Below are 21349 nucleotides of genomic sequence, written 5' to 3' on the forward strand. Positions count from 1 at the left end.
AGGGGAAGTGCTCAGGTATATTTTCTTGGCACCCTAAACATGCTGGCAAGATTTGAGTGAAGATTAGTAATTGAAATGTCTATTCTTTGGTACCTGATGTAGTATTAAATATTGGCCCCCAGAACCTACTCAACAGCTATAACCCTTTAAGGCTTTACCAGAGATTTAGCATGTTTTATATGCCAGTAATCTGGGAATATTTTTTACTCTGTACAACTGCAACAAATTGAGTTCTCTGATCAAGAATCCTTAATTGGCTAGCTTAAATTGATCAAAGATCTCACTTCTCGTACTGTCTTATTCTGTCAGCAACCTTCATTGATTTATTAATTATACAGCTCAAAGATACTATAGTCTGCTTTAACTTGTTTACTCTTCTCTCAACAAATGCTGTTATAGATATCTCATCTAGATTGGGGTGTATCAGGTGGTCTCCAGGCTGCTGTGTGTAAAAACAAATGCGCTCTGACTTTCAGATCCACAGGTCTTAAATGGTTCAAATCTTAACTATATTTTTCTACATTATTTAGCCTGCCTTCACTAAGGCCCCAAGTGTATATTCAGGAAAAAACTGACACTAACATCAATAAAGGTTTTATATGAGCAAGGATTTCTGGAACCCTGTCATCAGATACTGTGTTTTCTACATTCCTCCTCGACTCAACACTTATTTCAGTGAACAGCGCTTCACAGTAACTTCTTTGCTTGAAACATGCCTTTTAGCTAAAGATACCCATTCATTGCAGGTTTCCTTAGATTTATTTCAGTGTTTTGTTTTGCTAAGGTGCTGAAGGTTGCAATTCTAGCTGAGAAGTATGCAGTGGATTATACCTGGTATGTGGATACAATCTTGAATTTGATTCGTATTGCTGGGGACTACGTCAGTGAAGAGGTGTGGTACAGAGTTATTCAGATTGTGATTAACAGGGACGATGTGCAAGGATATGCAGCAAAGACAGTCTTTGAGGTAAGAATGACAGTTTTTACACTTCCAAGATGGAAAGACCCTATGTTTCTGTATGGGAGTGCAAACTGCACAATATTATCCAATTAAAAACCGTATTCTTATTAGCCATTCCCCTGATATGTTGATGGCAATTAAATAGCAGGACTTGAAAGAGAAGAATGACTTCAGTTGCGCACTGCTGAACCTTTATATCTTGAATCAGTGGATAGTCTTGCCAGAGACCAAAGTCAGTGGGAAACCTATTTCTGATTTGGTTTTCCCCTGGTTTTCATAGGTAATGCCACAAGACCTGGAGGATTTGTTACTTCGGAAGCTTCTGTTTTCAAAGTGGGTTTTACAAATACCTTTCTGGTGATATTGATAGTCCATACTCTTTAATCATAGTACTTCCGAAGGTATTTTATGAAGGTTATATCTAGTAAAAGTGAGACTTCAGCAAGTTTTTTAAAACAAACAGCTGATTTCCTCCATTATATTTGATCAGGGGCGGGCAAACTTTTTGGCCTGAGGGCTGCATTAGATTTCAGAAATTTTGTGGAGGGCTGGTTAGGGGAGGCTGTGCTTCCCTGAAGAGCCAGGCGTGGCCCAGTCCCTGCCCCCTACACCCCTCCCGGCTTCTTGCCCCCTGACGGCCAACCCCCTCGTTCCCTGCCGCCCCATCCACTCCTCTGCCCTTTATCCTATCCAACTCCCACACCTGCTTCCTGCCCCCTTACTGCACTGCCTGGAGCACTGATGGCTGGTGGTGCTACAGCCGTGCTGCCCGGCTGGAGCCAGCCACACAGCACAGAGCATCGGGTGAGACCGGGCTTTGCCCAGCTGCCCAGAGCATTGCGCCAGCGGCGTGGTGCGCTGAGGCTGCGGGAGAGGGGGAACAGCAGGGGAGGGGTCAGGGACTAGCCTCCCGGGCCAAGAGCTCAGGGGCCAGGCAGGAGGGTCCTGCTGGCTGGATGTGGCCTGCAGGCTGTACTTTGCCCACCTCAGTATTAGATGGTATCGACCTCTTGTCCCTTTTTTACATAGTCAGATCACACATACAGAAATGGGATGAATTGCTTTTTTTGGTTTTCAGAAATATTGTGTTCATTGTTGTACCTCACCTATTCCATTCTATGAGAGTGAAGTACGGGACACAGCATTAGGGTGCTGCCTGCTTGGAAGCAAGGTGACAGTCATGAACTTGCACCCCAAATTACATATGCCGCAGACAGATGTCTCGCAGCTTTCTTTGCCTCCTCAGCCTAGAAGCATAGATTTTTCACGTTCTTTCCTGCTGTCCTCCTGTGTCTCCTTGTATTCTTGCTGTCCTGTCAGAGCTCCATGAAATTATGTAAAAAATAAAGACAGAAGTGAAGTCTGAGGCAGCTTCCAGCCTGAGGGCTGAGCACCACCCCTTCATGCTGACTTTTGTATCAGATACTGTAACTCTCACCTCCTGGTGAGTGTTGAGATGAGATGCTTAAATGGCAGTTATGATTTCACTGGCACTGTAGTGACTCAGTTGCTACTGGATTTTAAACCTGATCAGCTTAGTGATTACCCCCTGCTCCCAGTGAATGTTGCCTGAGATTCCAGACTTGTTATTTCTCAGACCTGTGTTCTGCAACCACCTTTTGGCTTTGCCCCACACTTAGTCTCAGATCTGGAAGATCTTCATCACTTACTGTGACACCAGGGATCCTGCTGCCTTGTCTCGCTAACTCCAGTATGCTGGGATTTCATAGATGAATTTCAAGAACAATCTCAAAGATCCTCTATGCATTCAGTGATACCTTAATGGGATATGACCATCATCCTGCAGGTTCTGATGGGTGTCCTGTTTGAGTTCTGCTTTATTGCTGTGATCTTGTCCAAATGAGGTAGTTGAACTTTTCCCTTTATTCTTGCCCACCTTTCTTTCCAGAAAGATGGATTTTCAGCATCCTTGGGGATTCATTCCAAAGAGAAATACTGGATTCCCCTTTTACAAACTAGTATATTCACCCTTATCCTTATGACACAGTGCTGCTCTTGTTGGGATATTGAGCATGTTCTTGAGTTCAGAAGAAGCTGAGCAACTGTTTTAAGACTGTAACAAGGGAAAGGTTACAGATTAATTTAATATTTTTGGGTGGGTTTGAGATCGCACTTAAGCTGATATGCCTCATCTTGAGTTTTAGAGGCCATTTAACTAGAGAAGCCTTCATTCACAGATGAGAACTTTCACAATTTTTGAGTTCCTTTCTTCCCAGTAGGTGGCACTGTAGAACACTATCCTATAATTCACTATTGTAGGATGGGAGAACAGGAAACTAACAGAATTACCAGTCAATAACTTTTCTTTGCCCCATTGCTATTTTTTTTTTTTTTTGGTATGTACTGCTTACATATGCATATTCCACTTTCTGCTCATAGGAGATAATGTGACCTGGCAGCTCTTTGCAGACCCGTGCAAGTGTTTTGTGGTTCATGCTTGAGAACCTTTTTCCCTACAAGTTGCAGAGCAATGTAGCATCGCTGTAGTGATATCACCTAGAGTAGAATAACAGTCCTTTCTTTTGGTCATTGATCTTTGATTAAATTATTTATCCAATGGTTTTAACTGAATGGTCTTTTACAGGCCCTTCAGGCACCAGCATGCCATGAAAATCTGGTAAAAGTAGGTGGCTACATCCTGGGAGAATTTGGAAATCTAATAGCTGGTGACCCAAGATCCAGGTAAGAACACCTAAAACAGACCACTTAAAATACTATAATTGTTTATCATGGAATCTTACAATGAATTCTTCTGGTTCTCTCAAATATTATGGTCACATACAGCTGAGTGTTGAACTGTTGTTATTAATTAATGCATATGTATTATGATATCAGGAAAACTGAAGAAACTGTATTTTTTTCCCCTTAAGTCCTCTGATTCAGTTCAACTTGCTGCACTCCAAGTTTCATCTGTGTAGTGTCCCCACCCGTGCACTGCTTCTGTCTACCTACATCAAGTTCGTGAACCTATTTCCAGAAATCAAAACTACCATTCAAGACGTACTGCGCAGTGACAGTCAGCTGAAGAATGCTGATGTTGAGCTACAGCAGAGAGCAGTTGAATACCTGAGGCTCAGTACCATTGCTAGTACTGATATCTTGGTAGGTACATAGAGTTAAATATGGAAAAGTCTTTGCAAGTGGGTGACTATCAAATACAATTCTAGGTCCTCTGTCTGGGCAGGATTCTACTTAAATGTTTTAGTGGATGTTGCTTAGTAAATGGACTGCCCAGAACTTTAAGATGAAGTTATGGTTGCCCAGTACTGTCTTATGCCATTCCAGACGATCGAGTTCTGCTGCATTCCAAACTTCTGAAAATCAAAACCTGAACAGATAATGCAAATAGAAATAGAATAGAGTTAAGATGCATGGCACCCTGACAGCCCAGCTTTAACTCTGCTCCTTGGCTCTGGCAGTAGTCATTTGAATGGTTCACGAAAAGTGGAGCTATAGTAGGTAGACCTGAAGAGGGCTATGGTAAAGTGTCAATCTGTTATGGTCCACTGATATGAATTGCAGCATTTATCTGCATGTACTGCAACAGTGTTCATTGTTAGGTGTAGCTGTTTTGAATGGTGGAGGGATTAGTTGGAGCAGGTTGACAGAGTGCTATGGTAAGATGAAGAGAGCTGCATGTTTATCTTCAGGAGTTAAGTATGACTATTTTCAGATTTGAGCTCTTTAGGTTGTGTCAGTAATGATGCACAGAAGTTTTGTCATGGGGTTTTGTCAGCAGTCTTCTGACATACAAGTCTCCATGACTAAATGAGATGTAAGTGATGTAATCCTCCTGACAAAGGTGAAGGAGTGGTAACATTTAGCAAGACTGGGGCGATTTGTGGGGAGTGACCTCTGAGTGCAGGCCATGTGTAGGTAGCTCATGTTATGCCATGCTTGATCTAAACCAGAGTTTTGCCTCAGCAAAGAGAAGGTGTTAAACTTTGTCTTAGAGTGCTTATGATCTGTTCCCAGACTGTTGGGTAACATCTCTAAGGGTATAGTGGTGGTATGTGTTGTGGCATATTGAGGAATTATTCAGAGTTAATGTTGCTTTGAAGGGGTAGTGTATATCTTAACTCTGTGTTTTCTTAATTTTCAGAGCTTTCAGTGTAGCTGAACTTGATGTCCTAGAATGGCGTGAAGCAGCGCCAGGCAACCTTAATGCTGTGTCAAGTTTTTAGGCAGATAAATTCCGTGTGTGTTTGTGTGTGTGGTTTTTTTTCCCTTTCTGCTCTGTCAACATTTTTGAGCTCTTAAAGAGCAACAGTTAGAGGCATGGAATTTCACTGAAGTATCATAGTAAAAATATTTTCAGAAACCCAATTCTTCATCAAAGCTCTAGACATTGAACTGGTTTTAAAAATCAGTGTTTGGATGATTCCTTACACTAAGGGGTGGTCTACACTGAAAAGTTACATCAGCGTTGCTGCCTCTCTCAGGGAAGTGAAAACCCACATCCTGAGAGATGCAATTAATGTAGACAGTACTAGGTCAGTGGAAGAATTCTTCAGTCTACCTAGCTACTGTCTCTTGGGGAGGTGGACTACCTGCAGAAGAGGTTCTCAAACTGGGGCCATGGAATGTATTCTTTGGGAGTACGGGGCGAGAAACCACTCAGCCTTCAGAAAGGAGCAACTGGATAGTGGTGGCTGCTGGCCGGGCATGCCCCTCTGAAGGCAACACCACTGCCAGCAGCATCATAAAAGTAAAGGTGGCTATGCCATCCTTTTTCTGTGCTGCTGCTTGCAGTGGCACTTCCTTCACAACTGGGCACCTGTCCAGCAGCCGCCACTCTCCGCTCTGCCTTCACAGCTGGGCAGCCATATATGCATAAGTCATGATGGTTACATTACTCCAAATGCTTACTGCACAGTCTTTATCTTCTATATCACTAGTGCTCATTTCATTGAATGCTCCTAAAGTAAAGCCAGAATCTGCATGTGGATTTTGGAGCACTTTAAAATCTCTTAAACCAGAACAAAGCTTCAAAAAGGAGCCTCCATAAAATGCAGGCAAAGAACAACTAACTTACGTAACACAGATTCTCCAGAAATTACCACAAAATAGGCCTTGAACTCACAGTGCATGCGTGTTGCTTAGATACAATGTCCATAGCATGTCACCTTGAGCCACGCAATTACTGTGATGACAGACAACCTGCAAACCCTCTAGTCTTGCTGCATGTGTGTATTTCGCTGTTTTATCAGTTTAGGTCAACTTGACCTGGAGCTCTAAACTTAATAACTCTCTACTGCTTCTCCAAAGGCACATGGGTGCTCTGCACTACTGAGATAAATCCCAAGGGGTGATATCAGTTTGGGAAGGATCAAAACCAGGTGATTTTATAAAAATTACTGGTTTTTTTTTTTAAGGGGATTGCATCTCAGGAATCGCTTGCTCAGATGACCCTAAATTTGGACCATAAACCCTACCTATTATGCATCCCCATGAGGCACAGCAAATAAAACAATCAGAGTCAGCTTATGGCTTTAAAGCACTTAATTCTTTTAAACAGTAAGCAACTCTCAACCTTAACTATAGCAGAGCTATTGCATAGGTGGTGGATTTCTGTACTCTGCCACAAGAAACAATGCTATAGTGGTGTATCCTTCGAAAGGTTGGGGTGATCTGTTTTCTTGCAAGTGTCTACCTGTCTGAAGACGTGTGTGTTGTATTGAAAACTAATATTAGCTTATTTCATGGCAAGGCAACTGTGCTAGAAGAAATGCCTCCATTTCCAGAGAGGGAGTCATCCATTCTGGCTAAGCTGAAGAAGAAGAAAGGTCCTGGCACAGTTACTGACCTAGAAGAGATCAAAAAGGAGAGGAACTCTGATGTGAATGGAGGCACTGAATCCACCCCTGTTAATGCCAGTACTGTGGTATGTTTCTTTAAGTAATTATACCACTTGTGATAACCAATCTAATACCAATTATGATTTTCTAGGAGGGAAATGAAGAGAGTGCTTACATTTTGCTTGTTCATTGACTTGTATTGTACATTCAGTGTTTCTTAAATTTGAGGCTCCTGATGTTTGTATAAAGTAGCTGGAAAAGCAGTATTTTAATTCCAAAGATGAGGGAAGTAGCCGGTAGAATTTGCAGAAGTTGAAGTCTGGGGAGGGGGGGGGGAGCAATTAGACCAAGACTGTGTGCTTTTGATAATCTGTGTATAGTTAAAGATATTTTAACAGTTTCAAAGTAACATTTTGAAAAGAAAAGGTTGACATTTTCTCATTCGTGGGATAAATTTTGGACAAAGCATGTTTGAATAATCAACTTCATTAACACTCTTAGAGGCTAATTATCTGTAATGTAGTTCTGTGAAACATTTTAAGCTAGATGTTCTAATTTTCTCTAGTACAGATTGACTTTTACCAGTTTATTTTTCTGTTTCAAAGCGTTCAGGACACTGCTGCACTTAATGTAATTTAACTTGGATGTACTTTAAACTGATTTAACCCTTACTTATATTCATTTATATAAAGTCATAACTTGAGTTAAATTGGTGCACGTTTTAAGTGTAAACAACCTCAGTCCTGGGCTTTTCCTGATCTGTATCTCCAAATTATGCTGAATTGCAAGGTGGTTTTGTGATGGAGTGCTGTCTACTTGACTGACTAGGATGAGATTCATTATCTCTTGTAACTAAAAGCAAAACCAAAATCTGTAACTATTAGGATTAATTTTCTAAGCTTCTTAACATTCTGTTCTTAGCCTTATAACACATTCTGTGCCCATCTTTTTAAATGCTTCTCCTTTTAGATTTAGCAAAGATACTATGCTTTCCCTATTGAACTTTTTTATAGTGAACGATACACTGTACCACTGTATTTGAAAGTTAGTGATCCAAGTTTTTCATCCCAAGATGATGATGTCCTCCATTTTCTTCTGAATGGATATTAAGCCAACCTTCTTGCATACTGTTTCTTCCACAGTGTAGTGTTTCATACTGCATTATTAGGGAGGAGTGCATGGTAGGGAGAGGTTCTTAGAGGTCTTGTTCATATCGATTCCAATTAGGTGTGCGTGCTCTATGTGCACAATCATTGGAAGATTTTTACCCTAGCAACTCTTGGTGGGTCATCTGTGGTGCACCCTGGAGTGGCGCCCTTATGGCACCGGATATATGCCCCTGCTGACCCAGCACCCCCTCAGTTCCTTCTTACCACGTGTGGCCCGTGACTGTCATTGGAATTGTGGAGTGCAGCTAGCTGTTCTCCACCTTCCCTAGCATTTGTCTTTAGTCTGTGTTAATAGTTCTCATTAGTGATAAGTAGTTGTTAATAATAATTGTTTACAGTTGTAGGTAGTGTAGTGTAGTTTAGTTTAGTTTCTGAAAGGGAGCTGGGACCTTCCCCCCCCCCCCCGCCGGCCCGGTGCATAGGCCCATGCCGGGGTCTCCAGGTTTCAAACCCTGCTCGGCTTGCCTGAGGCAATGCTGAAGGGAGACCCCCATGACTCCTGCCTAAGGTGTCTAGGGGAATCCCACTAAGCAGACACTTGCCACATTTGCGAGGCCTTCAAGCCAAGGACCAGAAAGGAGCGTGACTCTAGATTGAAACAGCTCCTCATGGAGGAGGCACTTACCTCGGTCCCTTCCACTTCACGGGATCCAGCGCTGTCATCCTTGGTGTGGAGTGCCCCTGCGGCACCGACTGATCTGGCACTGCATTCGGACTCGTTGAAAGACACGCGCCAGATCTTCACAGTCCTCCACCCCCACTGCACTGGTCCCTGTTTCCGAGTCAAAGGAAGAAACATTCCAAGCAGTTGCCAGCTGCTTCCAGCTCGTTGTCTCACCATCTGCCAGTGCCTCCCGCACCGCAGCCAGAGCCGCGTCCGTTGCCGGAGTGCATGGGCCAATTAACGGCTCCTGCACTGTAGACTCCAGCACCGCAAGGGCCATCGAGTCCGGTGCTTGTGAGCTCCCTGGTACGCACAGTGGTTGAGCTGGGACTGCCTTCTACACTAGAGACCTTCTCAACAGCACAGGACTTGATCGTGCTCATGGAGCCGGTTTTTCAGCAGCCCCCGACATCGCCTGTGAGGACATTCCTGTCAAAAGGGAAGCCGTCCCTGATGCAACCGCCCAGCGAAGCAGGACAGCACTGTTCCTGGTCCCAGTCATCATCCCGGCACACGTCTAGGTGCTGCTCGCAGTCCCAGCAGCGATCTTGTTCTCTGCGACGGTCGCACTCGTGCCGCCATTCAGACTTGAGGAGATCTGAATCATGATACGTCCGGTACCTATCAGACTCTCAGCACTGGTCCTGGGGCCGATCTCGTCTGAGGTCTCCAAGATCCAGATCAGGCTCACGGTACTGCTATGCCCGCAGGCACCATTCACCCTCTCGGTACCACTCCGCATCACGCCTCCGGTCTCCGGCACCGAGGGACTCTGTACCATCCTGTACAGCACAGCCTTGGCCGTCCTGCTCCATTTCTGCATTGTTACACTCACAAGGTGGCTTCCATGCCCAGGACCAGGGTGAGAGCAATGCAGGCCAGTGGCAGGAAGAAGGCCAATACCTGGGCCAGGAACCTCCACAGTGGTCCTTTTGTTTCCACAAATTAGACAGCCAGCTCCTACATGGGACCTCAACCTGGTCCTCTCCAGGCTCATGGTGGCCCCTTCGACCTCATGGCTACCTGCTCGTTCCTGTATGTTTCCTGGAAGACAGCCTTCCTCATAGCTATCACTTCGGTGAGATGTGTATCAGAGCTTAGAACTCTCACATCGGAACCACCGTATATGGTGTTTTTTAAGGACAAAGTACAGCTGCGACCACACCCTACCTTCCTTCCTAAGGTGGTGTCTGCCTTCCATGTCAACCAAGACATCTTCCTTCCAGTTTTTTATCCAAAACTGCACGATTCTTGACAGGAACAACATCTGCACTCCCTGGATGTTCACAGGGCCCTCGCTTTTTACATTGAGCGAACGAAACCCTTTTAGAAAGATGACCCAGCTGTTCGCAGCTGTGGCAGACCGGATGAAGGGCCTCCCGGTATCCACCCAACGCATCTCGTCCTGGATTACATCATGTATCCATGTGTGCTGTGACTTAGCTGGTGTCCCAGCTACACACCTGACCGCCCACTCCACTCTGGCTCAATCTTCGTCTTCTGCCTTCCTGGCTCATGTACCCATACAGGAGATCTGTAGGGCAGCGACTTGGTCATCGATACATACCTTTGCTTCCCAGTATGCCATAGTACAGCAGTCCAGGGAAGATGTGGCATTTGGTTCAGTGGTCCTTCGCTCCACAACTTCTCACTCAGACCCCACCACCTCAAGGTAAGGCTTGGGAGTCACCTAATTGGAATTGATATGAGCAAGCACTCGAAGAAAAGATGGTTACTCACCTTTATAACGGTTGATCTTCGAGATGTATTGCTCATATCCATTCCAAACCCACCCTCCTTCCCCTCTGTGAGAGTAGCCGGCAAGAAGGAACTGAGTGGGCACTGGTCGGCAGGGGCATATATCTGGCACCATAAGGGCGCCACTCCAGGGGGCACCTCAACCGACCCACCGAGTGTTGCTAGAGTAAAAATCTTCCAACGATCGTGCACGCAGCGCACGCACACCTAATTGGAATGGATATGAGCAACACATCTCAAAGAACAACAGTTACAAAGGTGAGTAACCGGCTTTTCCAAACAGCATCTTCCTAATCAACTAACTTCAGTTTATGCCGCACTATCCAGAGAAGAGCTTCACTTATTTCTTATTGCATGGAAATATAGAATGAGGGGGAACCTGTTACCTTCTGAAACACTTTTTGGGTGTGATTCTAGTGTAGACATAAATAAGCATCTGCACCTAAATTAAGTGTGAAATATCAGAGGGGTAGTTGTGTTAGTCTGTAGCCACAAAAACAACGAGGAGTCTAGTGGCACCGTAAAGACTAACAGATTTATTTGGGCATAAGCTTTCTTGGGTAAACCCCCCCCAATTCTTCAGATGCATGGAATGAAAATTACAGATACAGACATAGATATACTGGCACATCTATGTCTGTATCTATGCCTGTATTTGTAATTTTCTCTTTGTACATCTGAAGAATTAGGGGGTTTTACCTATGAAAGCTTATGCCCAAATAAATGTTAGTCTTTAAGGTGCCACCGGGCTCCTTGTTGTTTTAACTTAAGTGTGCAATACCAAATCTGCTGCAGCTCTGATATTTGGATGCATAGTTAAGCACATGCGAATAGTGGAGCACACACAATTCTTGGTTTTGTTACTGATTATTTGATTTTTTTTTTTTTAATTCCTTTTTTTTCTGCATACTGTTTGAAGGCCTTGCCTGATTCTCCACTTCAGGGCTCACTGGCTGAACTAGTTATTGGGCCCAGACCTCGCCCTTCTCGTCTGAATTCTTCTCATTTAGCCATCCACAACCTTCAGACAGGAGTTCCTCCTTTGTTTAAAGGATTCTTCACTTCTAAGGTCTTTTGATTAGTCCTGTTGCAGGCATGAAGTCTTAAAACTTTTTTGCTTTTTGGTGCTTGCAATTATTCATGACAAGGCCTGCGCTACTTTGGGAAGTGGTTTGGGAGTGAATTATTAACATGCATGCCTATTTCAGTTAAATATCCAGTCGTCTTAAACACTGATATACAGTCAACTAAGAAATTCAAACTTTTCATGAATAATCAGATACTATAGTGAATTGTTTCTAAATCCTCCTGTTGCTGTAATTTCTCATGTTCCCCTGCTCTCCATTACCTGATAGATGTTGCTATACTTTCATGGGTTTCCCTCTTAGCTACTCTGCAAATACTAGAAATGTCATCAGACTAGAGTCCATCCCATTCAAGACCTTCTGTTCTCTTGCAGGGTGAGATTTGCGCAATAATTTAAAACCTTGGCATTGCTAGGCTACCTCTATTGTTTGGTAATTGTAATTTCCTTTTGACATAAGTGCATTTGGATATTTCAGAATTCCCAGTAAGGCAGGATCCTACTCTGCTGTCCCTCCACCCCCATTAGTATATACCTAATACTAATTTACAGTCACTTGCTGCTTTTCTTCCCTTGAGGGAAGTAGTAAACATTTAACCCAAGCCAATAAATGCTTTGCACGCATGTCTTTAGCATAGCATTGATATTAATTTTTCTGTTGATCATGTTAATTCCCTTCAAATTTTAACATGTGGTTTTTTTTGTTTGTTTTAATCTCTAAAGAGCAGCAATAACATGGAAATTTTTCCTTAACTTCATCTTTACCTATAATGGGAGTTTAATTTGCAGCACACTTCTTCAACCAGTTAGCTTTTCATAGTGGATTTAGAAGACCTCTTGTGACTACAGATCTATATTGGCCTTGGTTTTTTTTTAAATATATTTTTGAGGGGTGGTACCCAACGTAAGATGCCTGACCTAACATAATTCTCAAAGCGAGAGCCACACTAAACAGAGACACCTTTTAAGGTGTCTCAACTTGGGTACCCAAAATCACTGGTCACTGCTGAAAATTTTGACCCTCAGTGGTAATGAAGGGTATGAGAAGTGTTATCAGTACTGTGTATATATGGTATGGTTGAAGTTTTTAACTGTATTAAACTAAATGGACCCAAAGAGCAGTTGTTGGTTTGATTCTCCACCGCTTAGTTGACTGACAGAAAGTCAGTCCTAGCTTGCTGATTTTCAGCTGCCAAGCCCCAACATAAATGAAACCTGAAGGGGGCAGCATAGACTTATGCTGCTGGTGAAAGACCAAGGCTCTTATTCCAATGTAGAATTGGGTACAGTGGTGCCTAGTTCAACCATGCCATCTCCCATGCCGCACCCTTGACATTCACCTTACCTCCCATTATACAGGAAGGGGTGTGGTTCCAGCACAAAGGTGGTGGAGCTGCCAGTGTAGATGGAAATCTCCAATGCAGATCTTTAGCTGCTTCAGGTTTGCTTTGTGCACCAGAGAATCTGTCCCAAATAACCATTACCAATTTTAAAAATGGTCACTTTTTTAAATGCTTATGAATTTTTTGAAATGTACAGTGGAATCACTTAAAACTTTAGAAAAAAATAAATTGAGCTCTGTTTAGCACATGTTGTGAAGTTCTACAAGAAGAAAAATATTTCCATTCCAAATCAGTGTAATAGGGCCCCAATTTAGCTTTCATTATAATTCACTATGGAATCACAATTTGCAAACCTGTACACATTGTGATTAGGAGTTTACATAAGTAGATTGTCACTATATGTCCACTTATTAATATCTTGCTTTTTTTCCAGGAGAAGATTAACTGCCTTTCCCTCGATCTCCTTCCCTTTTAGGAAGAGGGAAAATTCCCAACCAACCGTCCAAGAAATAAAAGTTCCACAAACTTTTAATGCCAGATTCTCCATCCACTGGAACTCCTTGTTCATTTTACTTCCTTTGCGACTTAAGTGATGTTACTCTACTTGTTTTGGGAAATCTTATACTAGATTTTATTTCCTTTCTTAACCAATGTTAATTTAGGAGCATCCTGGTTTCTGGCTTATTAGTCTCAATACTTCTTTTTTGAGTGTATGCATGGCTTCAGAACTTAATGTTCAAGTGTATGAACAAAGAACTATATTTTGTTAAAAATAAAGGGTTTTTAATATTCAGGAAAACATGAGTTTTAGACATCTGGGTTTGTCAAAATGTCCTGAAATTTAGGTTTACACAATGGTTTGTCATGTTGGGACACAAGTATTTTGGATTAGAAGTGTGTAAAGTTGGAGTTTGCAAAATAGTGCAGATTAACCTGTACTGTTTTTGATGTTCAAAGGTGAAGGAGGGAGATAACTTAACTTAACGCACCCTCATTCTTCTTGGTATTTGGTTTACAACTGGCTTTATGGGAAGGTAAAATCTAGTTATGGGAAACTAGCAGTTTTTTGGCTATGAAACTACCTGTCTGAGGCCATTTAAAGGGCAGGGTGATAGCCACATGTGGAAGATGTTGTTGTTTCCTACAAACAAAACTGTTGTAAAAATCTGAGCCAGTCTCTATTGGGGAGCAGGGGATTAGTCACAGATTTGCTTGGGCTTTGTATTAGTATATATATGAGTTAAATGCAACTTTAAGGTGTTCCATTTTATCTTCTACAGTCTACTCCTTCTCCATCAGCAGACCTTCTGGGCCTCGGTGCAGCTCCTCTCACCAGCTCTGCTCCTCCACCTTCCACTACTGGCAGTTTGCTGGTGGATGTATTTTCGGACTCTGCTTCTGTGGTTGCACCTCTTGCTCCTGGCTCTGAAGATAACTTTGCAAGGTAGTTAAAATAATTCTCAACTGAGTTGGGCGTAGGTGGTGCCTCTTATCTTCCACCTTTTCCACCCTGCCCTTATGAAGAGTACAAACAACTGAAACTTCCCCCCCCACCCTTAAGAACAACATAGCTTTATCAGTCCTACTTAATGTCATGTGAAGGGAATTCGTATACTAGTATAATCACATAAGGGCAAGCTTAGAGTTTGTTTATTTTATGCTTAATATCCAGATTATATTGAGTACAGTTAGACTTAAATGCAGTGATAAGGTCAGTGGATAACTTTGGGCCTGGCCATAAATGATTTGTATTTTATTGCTTTCAGTTTTAGGTGCATAAAGGTACCCTGTTCTTCCGTGCATTTCCATATCAGGCTGTAGGTATTAATGTATTAGTTTGTAGTGGTGTACTGTTATTTCAGATTTTGGATTATCCAGCTGAAATTGAATAGAATTCCTTTCTTATTCCTGGGTCATGCAGGACTCTAGCGATTGTGTCCTTGCATCTGTAACAAATCACTGTTGTTGGCACAGGGTGAGTAGGTTATTGCTAATTTGTCTCTGTGACAGCAGATCTCCTAGAGCTATTAAACATAGTCTGTCTGAATGCAATAAACCAGTCACAGACCTGAAGGCATATTTAATTTGGCTTTTATATGTTGTTTATGACCTAACTACAGTCAATGGCCTCATTGTGAAGAAGCAAAAAAACTTTAAACAATGTCCCTTGTATTTAAAAGTACATATTATCCTACATTCCAGCGTACCTTTTTAATTCAATGATCAATAACTGCTTTTATGTTATCAGCATTTTAGGTGACATTCTCAATATAAAGCTTTCAGGCACTGTTCACAGGACATTAAATTCTTGGGTGTCGGTGTAAATATTATGAGGATCCATATTACTGCTAGCTTTTTCTAGCAGAGTTCTAGCACACTAGCAGAGCTGATATTAAGTAGAATATGTAACCTGAATCTCTTGTCATTGAACACTTAGCTGAAAAACATTTGACTATAGTTAAGAGTGCCTAGTCAATCAGGGTTTTTTTTATTTGTTTGTTGTTTTTTAAATTCGCATTGTGTCAAACCTCTGATTATAACATCTGCTAAACAAGATTTAATACGACTGTGGACCAAGTATTTAAAGTAATGGAGTGCAGCTAAGCCATTGCAGTACACAGCAGTCATGCTTTGTGTGTTCCTGCTCTCCTGTTAAGTATAGGGATAAGTATGTGCTCCAGCACAGCTCTGTAAAATTGCCAGGAGAAAGTACCAACCCAGACACAATCTACTTGCCTGCAGTTTGCTATGGTTGAAAAATTTCATCCTAAAATATTTCATTCTTGCAAGATAGTGGATTGTATTAAAGACAAATTTAAGTGGCTCATACATGGTAATCTTTAGTGTGTCGCAGTAAAGTTAACCAGTGTTTTAGAGCTGGCATCTGCTATACCTCTCCTCTGTCCTTTCTCTTCATATAATTTTAAGCTGGTAGTTCAGGAGTGATCTGCAGGGGTGAAGCATTAATGCTTCATATGTGGACATTTGCTGCAGAAAAATGAGTAGCGTTGCCAACCCCTATCGTGTTGCAGTCATTACGTTTGGTAAAGTGCTTGTCTAAGGTAGTTACTACCTAAGTGTCTTCTACAGTAACCTCTGCTACTTTCCCATAAGTAGTAAAGTGGGGTTAAGGAGGAAATCTGTTACTTGGTTAAGGGATGTTCTGGACAGTCTACCAGTGTATTTACTGTTATATAATTGTTCTAAAATGTTTTGGCAATGCTTGTTCTTTCATTCAAGCAGTACAGTTTTATTAGAGTTTGAGAAAAGCATGACTGTAACTAGAAATGCTTCCAGTGGCAATGAGGACCTGGCATCCGTATGCAGACTGATGAAAGTTAATGGGCGTTCTTAAATATGGACTTAATCCAAATTTTTTTTGCACAATGGTGCTTGGTCTTAGATGTCTAAAAAGGATTTAGAGGCCTGAAGTGGTGTGATTTTAAGTGCTGAACATTTCCATTCTTATTGAACTCAGTGGGGACTGCAGGTGTTCAGCCCCTCTGAAAAATCCAGTTGCTTAGATGGCTAAAGTATTTAGGTACCTAACTCCAGATGTCTTAATTAAAAAATGTAGGCCTTGGTGTGTCATATCCCAAAGTACTGTTCTGAGGGAGGAAATAAAGGAAATGACTAAGCTCTTTTTTTTTTTTTTTTTTTAACTAACTTATAACTCTTGCCATCTCTATTGCTACCTCCTTTCTTCCTTTGCGCTGCTTGAATTAGCCCTGACCTGGCTTCATCTGAGGTAGTTTCTGAGGAACCAGCTGATACTGTGCATGATGCTGATGAGCTTATTCACAAGTAAGCAATACTAAAATCTTGCAAAGATGGGCAACTTCCAGAGCATTATCACAAAATAATCAGAAATCACACAGCAGGGGATTAAACTAAGTATTAACCCACTATTTTTCAAAATGGCCAGTGTCTTTTCTAGACATGCAGTAAGACTGGTAATGCACAGAGCTGGTTATAGATACTGGGTTGCATAGCTGTATACTCATTCACAACTTTGCCAGTGCAGCTCAGCTCTCACCTGCAATACCACATGTTGCTCTAAAACTAGGCCTCTCCTCATCAGTGTTAGTTGTATGCCATGTTTTGCAATCATTTTGGGGTTGAGAACAAATGTAACTGGGGATTAGGTAGGCATAGCCAAGAGTATTGGTATTGCAAGTGCACTTTGTTCAAGTGCTTAGTAGGTGAGACACTGAATTTAAGTTAATTTAATCCACTAGATTAATGCTGGATTGAAAAATCTGTTGCCTGGTACTTATATAGCATGTTTGTGTGTCTTGGTTTCCTCCCTATTTTCATTTTAAGCATAACATTGAAATAAACTTGAATAGTTAAAATAATGATACATTGAAAGGAAGGTATGGGCTATAATATAAATTCATTTAATTAAGTTTACAATTTTTCTGTTGTCTGTCCTTTTTACTGACTACTTCAAGGCACCTGGGCCCACGATTCTCTTCTTTACGCTATCCACAAGACCTTTAAGTTCCGTGGCTTTGATTGCTTTGCTTTGTAATGATTTGTCTTGCAGTTAAAATATAAACTCTTACCATCCAAATGTACCTATCTTTCTCTAGGTTTGTGTGTAAAAATAATGGAGTTTTGTTTGAAAATCAGCTGCTACAGATTGGACTGAAATCTGAGTTTCGACAGAACTTGGGTAAGACCGATAATTTTATATGTTTTGAATAGATCTAGTAGTTAACGTGGTGTTAACTTCCTTGTATCAACAGCAGCATCCACACAGAATTGGGAACAAACTTTGTTAGTTAAAAATCGTTATTTTGTTAATTTACTGGTGACAAATTTTCTAAACATCTAATGTGGATCAGATTTGAGGCCTAACCTACTCGAGGAACCCTTTTTGTGTTGATGGTGGAAAACAGTTATCTTAGGCTGTAGCGAAGACATAGCCTATGTCAGCAAAATTTGTCATTCAGGGATGTGAATATTCCACCACCCCTCACTCTCCCGTGACATAAGTTAAACCAACATAAGTGCTCGTGCGTGTGCATGCAACTCTGTGTTGGTGGGAGAGCTTCTCCCGCCAATATAGCTTCTGCCACTCGCAGAGGTGGGTTTTTTTATGCTGACGGGAGAGCTTTCTCCTGTTGGCGTAGAGCATCTTCACCAGACGCACTGCAGAAAGACAGCTGTATCTCTACAACTGCACTGCTGAAACACTGTACGTATAGACTCAGCCTCAGACTCTTGCTCCAAATGTAGTCAGTATACTTAATTAATGTTATATGTGCTATACTTGAGGATTTTATAATTATATGTTTTTACCTATTTCTTTCCAGGTCGGATGTTTATATTTTATGGTAACAAGACTTCCACTCAGTTCTTGAATTTTACTCCAACACTAATCTGTTCAGATGAACTTCAGTCAAATATCCTTGATTTAATTGCTCCGCCTCATATGCAAGTAGTTATGTATGCACCTGATCATTACATATATCAAATGCAAAAATAAACAGTAATAAAGAAATACTTTGGCTAATGCAATCACTGCTAGATTCAAGGTCTGATACCTCACAAAATGAGGAAGTTGTCACTTCTTTGTCTTAAAAATAAAACCTTGTGGTGTCAGTGTAGAAAAATTAATTTAGCAAAATCTGTGGCTCTAGAAAGAATACTACACGTAGTATTGTGTAGGATTCGTATAGGAATATCTTGTTGTTGTGAGAAGTTACCTAATACACTTTTGACAAGATTCATGGTATTGCATGGGCAAAGTACCAGCTTCCAGGAGAAAAAAGGGAGCATATTAAAATCAGATATTTGATTAATTTACCACAGAGCTATTATCTATTGCCAAGTTTAGTTTAGGTGTCTCTGCTGGTACTAAAGTTGAAATGGTTTTAACTCTTTGGTATCAAGAGAGTTAATTAAAATTTAACCACAAAATACACTGAGAGTTAAAAGGGAATAAGTCAAATTAGACACATGCAAACTAAATGAACTTTTCTGCTATGCAAGCTAATGTGGAGAGATTATTCACTGCTCTTTAAAATGTGTGTTGCACTACCAAAACGGTCACTTTAAAGCAGTTAGTAAAAGTCTAGCTATGGATTTTGAATATACTTGATAGTATCAAAGAAAATAAGGACGCCTTATTAAAAATTCCATGAATATAGCATGTGGTAAAGTAATCAGCAAACTGTCCAAGCGCTGTTGTGATGTAGTAAATTGAAGTCAACTTGGAAGCTACAAGAAATGTAGTTAAGCCTTTGGTTACTAACTAAAGATCTTGATGCTAAAATATATATTTTTGGCAGGCAAACTCTTTAAAAATGTGGTTGTGATTAAACCTCTTCCTTATTTAGAAATGGTTAGATTAACTTTCTGACTCCTTCCTTGCTTTCCCCATGAATTGAAAATATTTATTTTGCTTGGTCTTGCTTTCCTAAGTGGTAAGTTCCACTGAGACCACCTTACACTTGTGGATGCCATGAAACAGTTCATAAATCCTTTAAAAAAATTAATGGAATTTTAACTATAGAGTTTAGCTGATAAGCCTAGTGCATGTACTATATAGTATTTTGCAAACATTAACATAATGCTGAAATTGTACTTGCATCTTAATGATCTACCACTATTACAAGTAATGCCTAAAATTACTAAACTGAAAGATTATAGGGGGAGGTTTTTTTTCAAATTACTTTGCACCCTTGACATCACTATAAGGTTAATTTACTGTTTCACCATAGTCAGTTTTCATTGTTCTTGTGAGCCTTTGTGGTAATGAAGGGGACGGGCAACGAATAAAACAAGAATTAAGACTTCTTTTAAATGATTGCTGGTCCTCTTAGTGCCATGTGTTGTGAAAGCAATAAGGAAATCAGGCATGCATCTGAGGAAGTGGGTATTCACCCACGAAAGCTCATGCTCCAAAACGTCTGTTAGTCTATAAGGTGCCACAGGATTCTTTGCTGCTTTTAAGGAAATCAGAGAAGTCTCAAACTTTAGAATAAATTGAAACAAGTCCATGGTATTAACATTAGTCCCAGCAAATATATTATAAAATACAATTTAAATTTTGTTGGATAAAAGCTTCATAACGTACTTAGGAGTCTGCCTTTCCTCTCATATGGAAAGACAATATGATACAAATTTTAGTGCCTTCGCTGAAAATTTTTCAGGCCGGTGAAGAGTTTGTGGATTAGTAGAATCATATTAGTAAAAATGAATAAATAAAATAATAAAGAATAAATGCATATTAGTAAAGACTGAATAGCTATATGAGAAATGCAAAGAAATTGGACATTTGGATAAAGAGAATAACATGAGATATGTCAAAAGATAAGAGCCTTCAGTTAAAGGAAAAAAGGTGACCAATACAACTGTTAAGGACAAAAATGGACAATATTTGACAGACCCTAAAGACAAGAACAACAGATGGTGAGAATGTATCAAACAACTATATGGTGGTGATAGGCCTGAAAAATCTTAGCTAGAGTCCATCAGTAATGGATGAAGAAATCTTGGCATCAATAAAAAGATTTCGGAATGGGAAAGCAGTAGGTGCGATGGAATACTGGCGGAATTGTTAAAGTATAGTGGATGAAGACTTGAAAGCCCAGTCAGAGGTAATGAAGAATATATAAGACAGGAGAATTGCCAGAATACTTCACAACCTTACATATCCAAACTGAAAAAAAGACCAGTGCTAGATTGTAAAGACTACAGAACAATCGCATGCCTCTAAGGTATGTCTATACTGGGGAGAAAAAAACAAAACAAAACCCATGGCAGTGAGTCTGAGTATACAGATGCTATATACCCCGAGGGTATATCTACACTGCAATGTAAATCAGGTCTTTAGGCCCCGGGCTTGTGAACATGGTTCTTCCAAGCCAGCACTTGAGCATCTACACTGCATTTTAAACCTGGGCTTACAGTTGCTTGATCTGGGTGCACTACATACTGCACTACAGACATTCTGACTTGGGTCTGTGGCTTGAACTGCAGCCACGCTGCAAAATGACAGGGTTTGGACTTGAGTAACAGTGGGGTTCAGACTCTGATCCACTCCCCTAGCAGAGTCTTGGGTCCTGGCTTCTGAGTCCTTGCTGACCTAAGTCAGAGTGATTTTGTATATGGATGGAAGGGGAGCTTGGCATCAAACCTGTGTCAGAGCCTGGGCTAAATGTCCTGTGTAGTTTTATTTCTAAATATTTTTGTGAGTTCTTCAAGACCTAATACGAGGAAAGATGGATAAGGAAAGAAGTGAACAATAATACTGCTTCAGACATGGAAAGGGCATGATAAACACCATTATGAACTTTAATCTCATATTAGAAAGATCATTTGAAATGGGGAACACAGTATAGTTTTATTGACTTCCAAAGAGCATTTGACAGAATCTACAACTGCAAATTACTCAATATATTAAGATCTGTGGGGATTGATGGATACAAAATGTGAGTAAAATTGAATACCACTAGCAGTTCAGAATTACCATGTACAGCATATAAGACTTGTTTGGATATCTTATGTTTGCATACATTGCATGCACTCAGTACATTGC

At 40.9% G+C, this 21349-nt stretch overlaps 1 protein-coding gene across 8 annotated transcripts in view; it reads left to right on the forward strand.

Moving 5' to 3' along the window:
- The window catches only part of AP2A2 (adaptor related protein complex 2 subunit alpha 2), a 90164-nt gene that overhangs the window by 55002 nt on the left and 13813 nt on the right, over positions 1 to 21349 (forward strand). For 2 of the 8 annotated variants that reach the window (XM_050952838.1, XM_050952839.1), the window contains exons 11-17: positions 785 to 967; positions 3567 to 3664; positions 3853 to 4084; positions 6693 to 6866; positions 14079 to 14242; positions 17394 to 17476; positions 18120 to 18209. In XM_050952838.1, the coding sequence (XP_050808795.1) occupies positions 785 to 967; positions 3567 to 3664; positions 3853 to 4084; positions 6693 to 6866; positions 14079 to 14242; positions 17394 to 17476; positions 18120 to 18209 (1024 nt within the window). Of the gene's footprint in view, positions 1 to 784; positions 968 to 3566; positions 3665 to 3852; positions 4085 to 6692; positions 6867 to 11290; positions 11441 to 14078; positions 14243 to 16524; positions 16603 to 17393; positions 17477 to 18119; positions 18309 to 21349 lie in introns of those variants that run through there. The other 6 variants (XM_050952833.1, XM_050952832.1, XM_050952834.1 and 3 more) reach the window with 6 other exon arrangements.

Source organism: Gopherus flavomarginatus, chromosome 5 (assembly GCF_025201925.1).
Source record: "Gopherus flavomarginatus isolate rGopFla2 chromosome 5, rGopFla2.mat.asm, whole genome shotgun sequence".
Lineage (NCBI taxonomy): Eukaryota > Metazoa > Chordata > Testudines > Testudinidae > Gopherus > Gopherus flavomarginatus.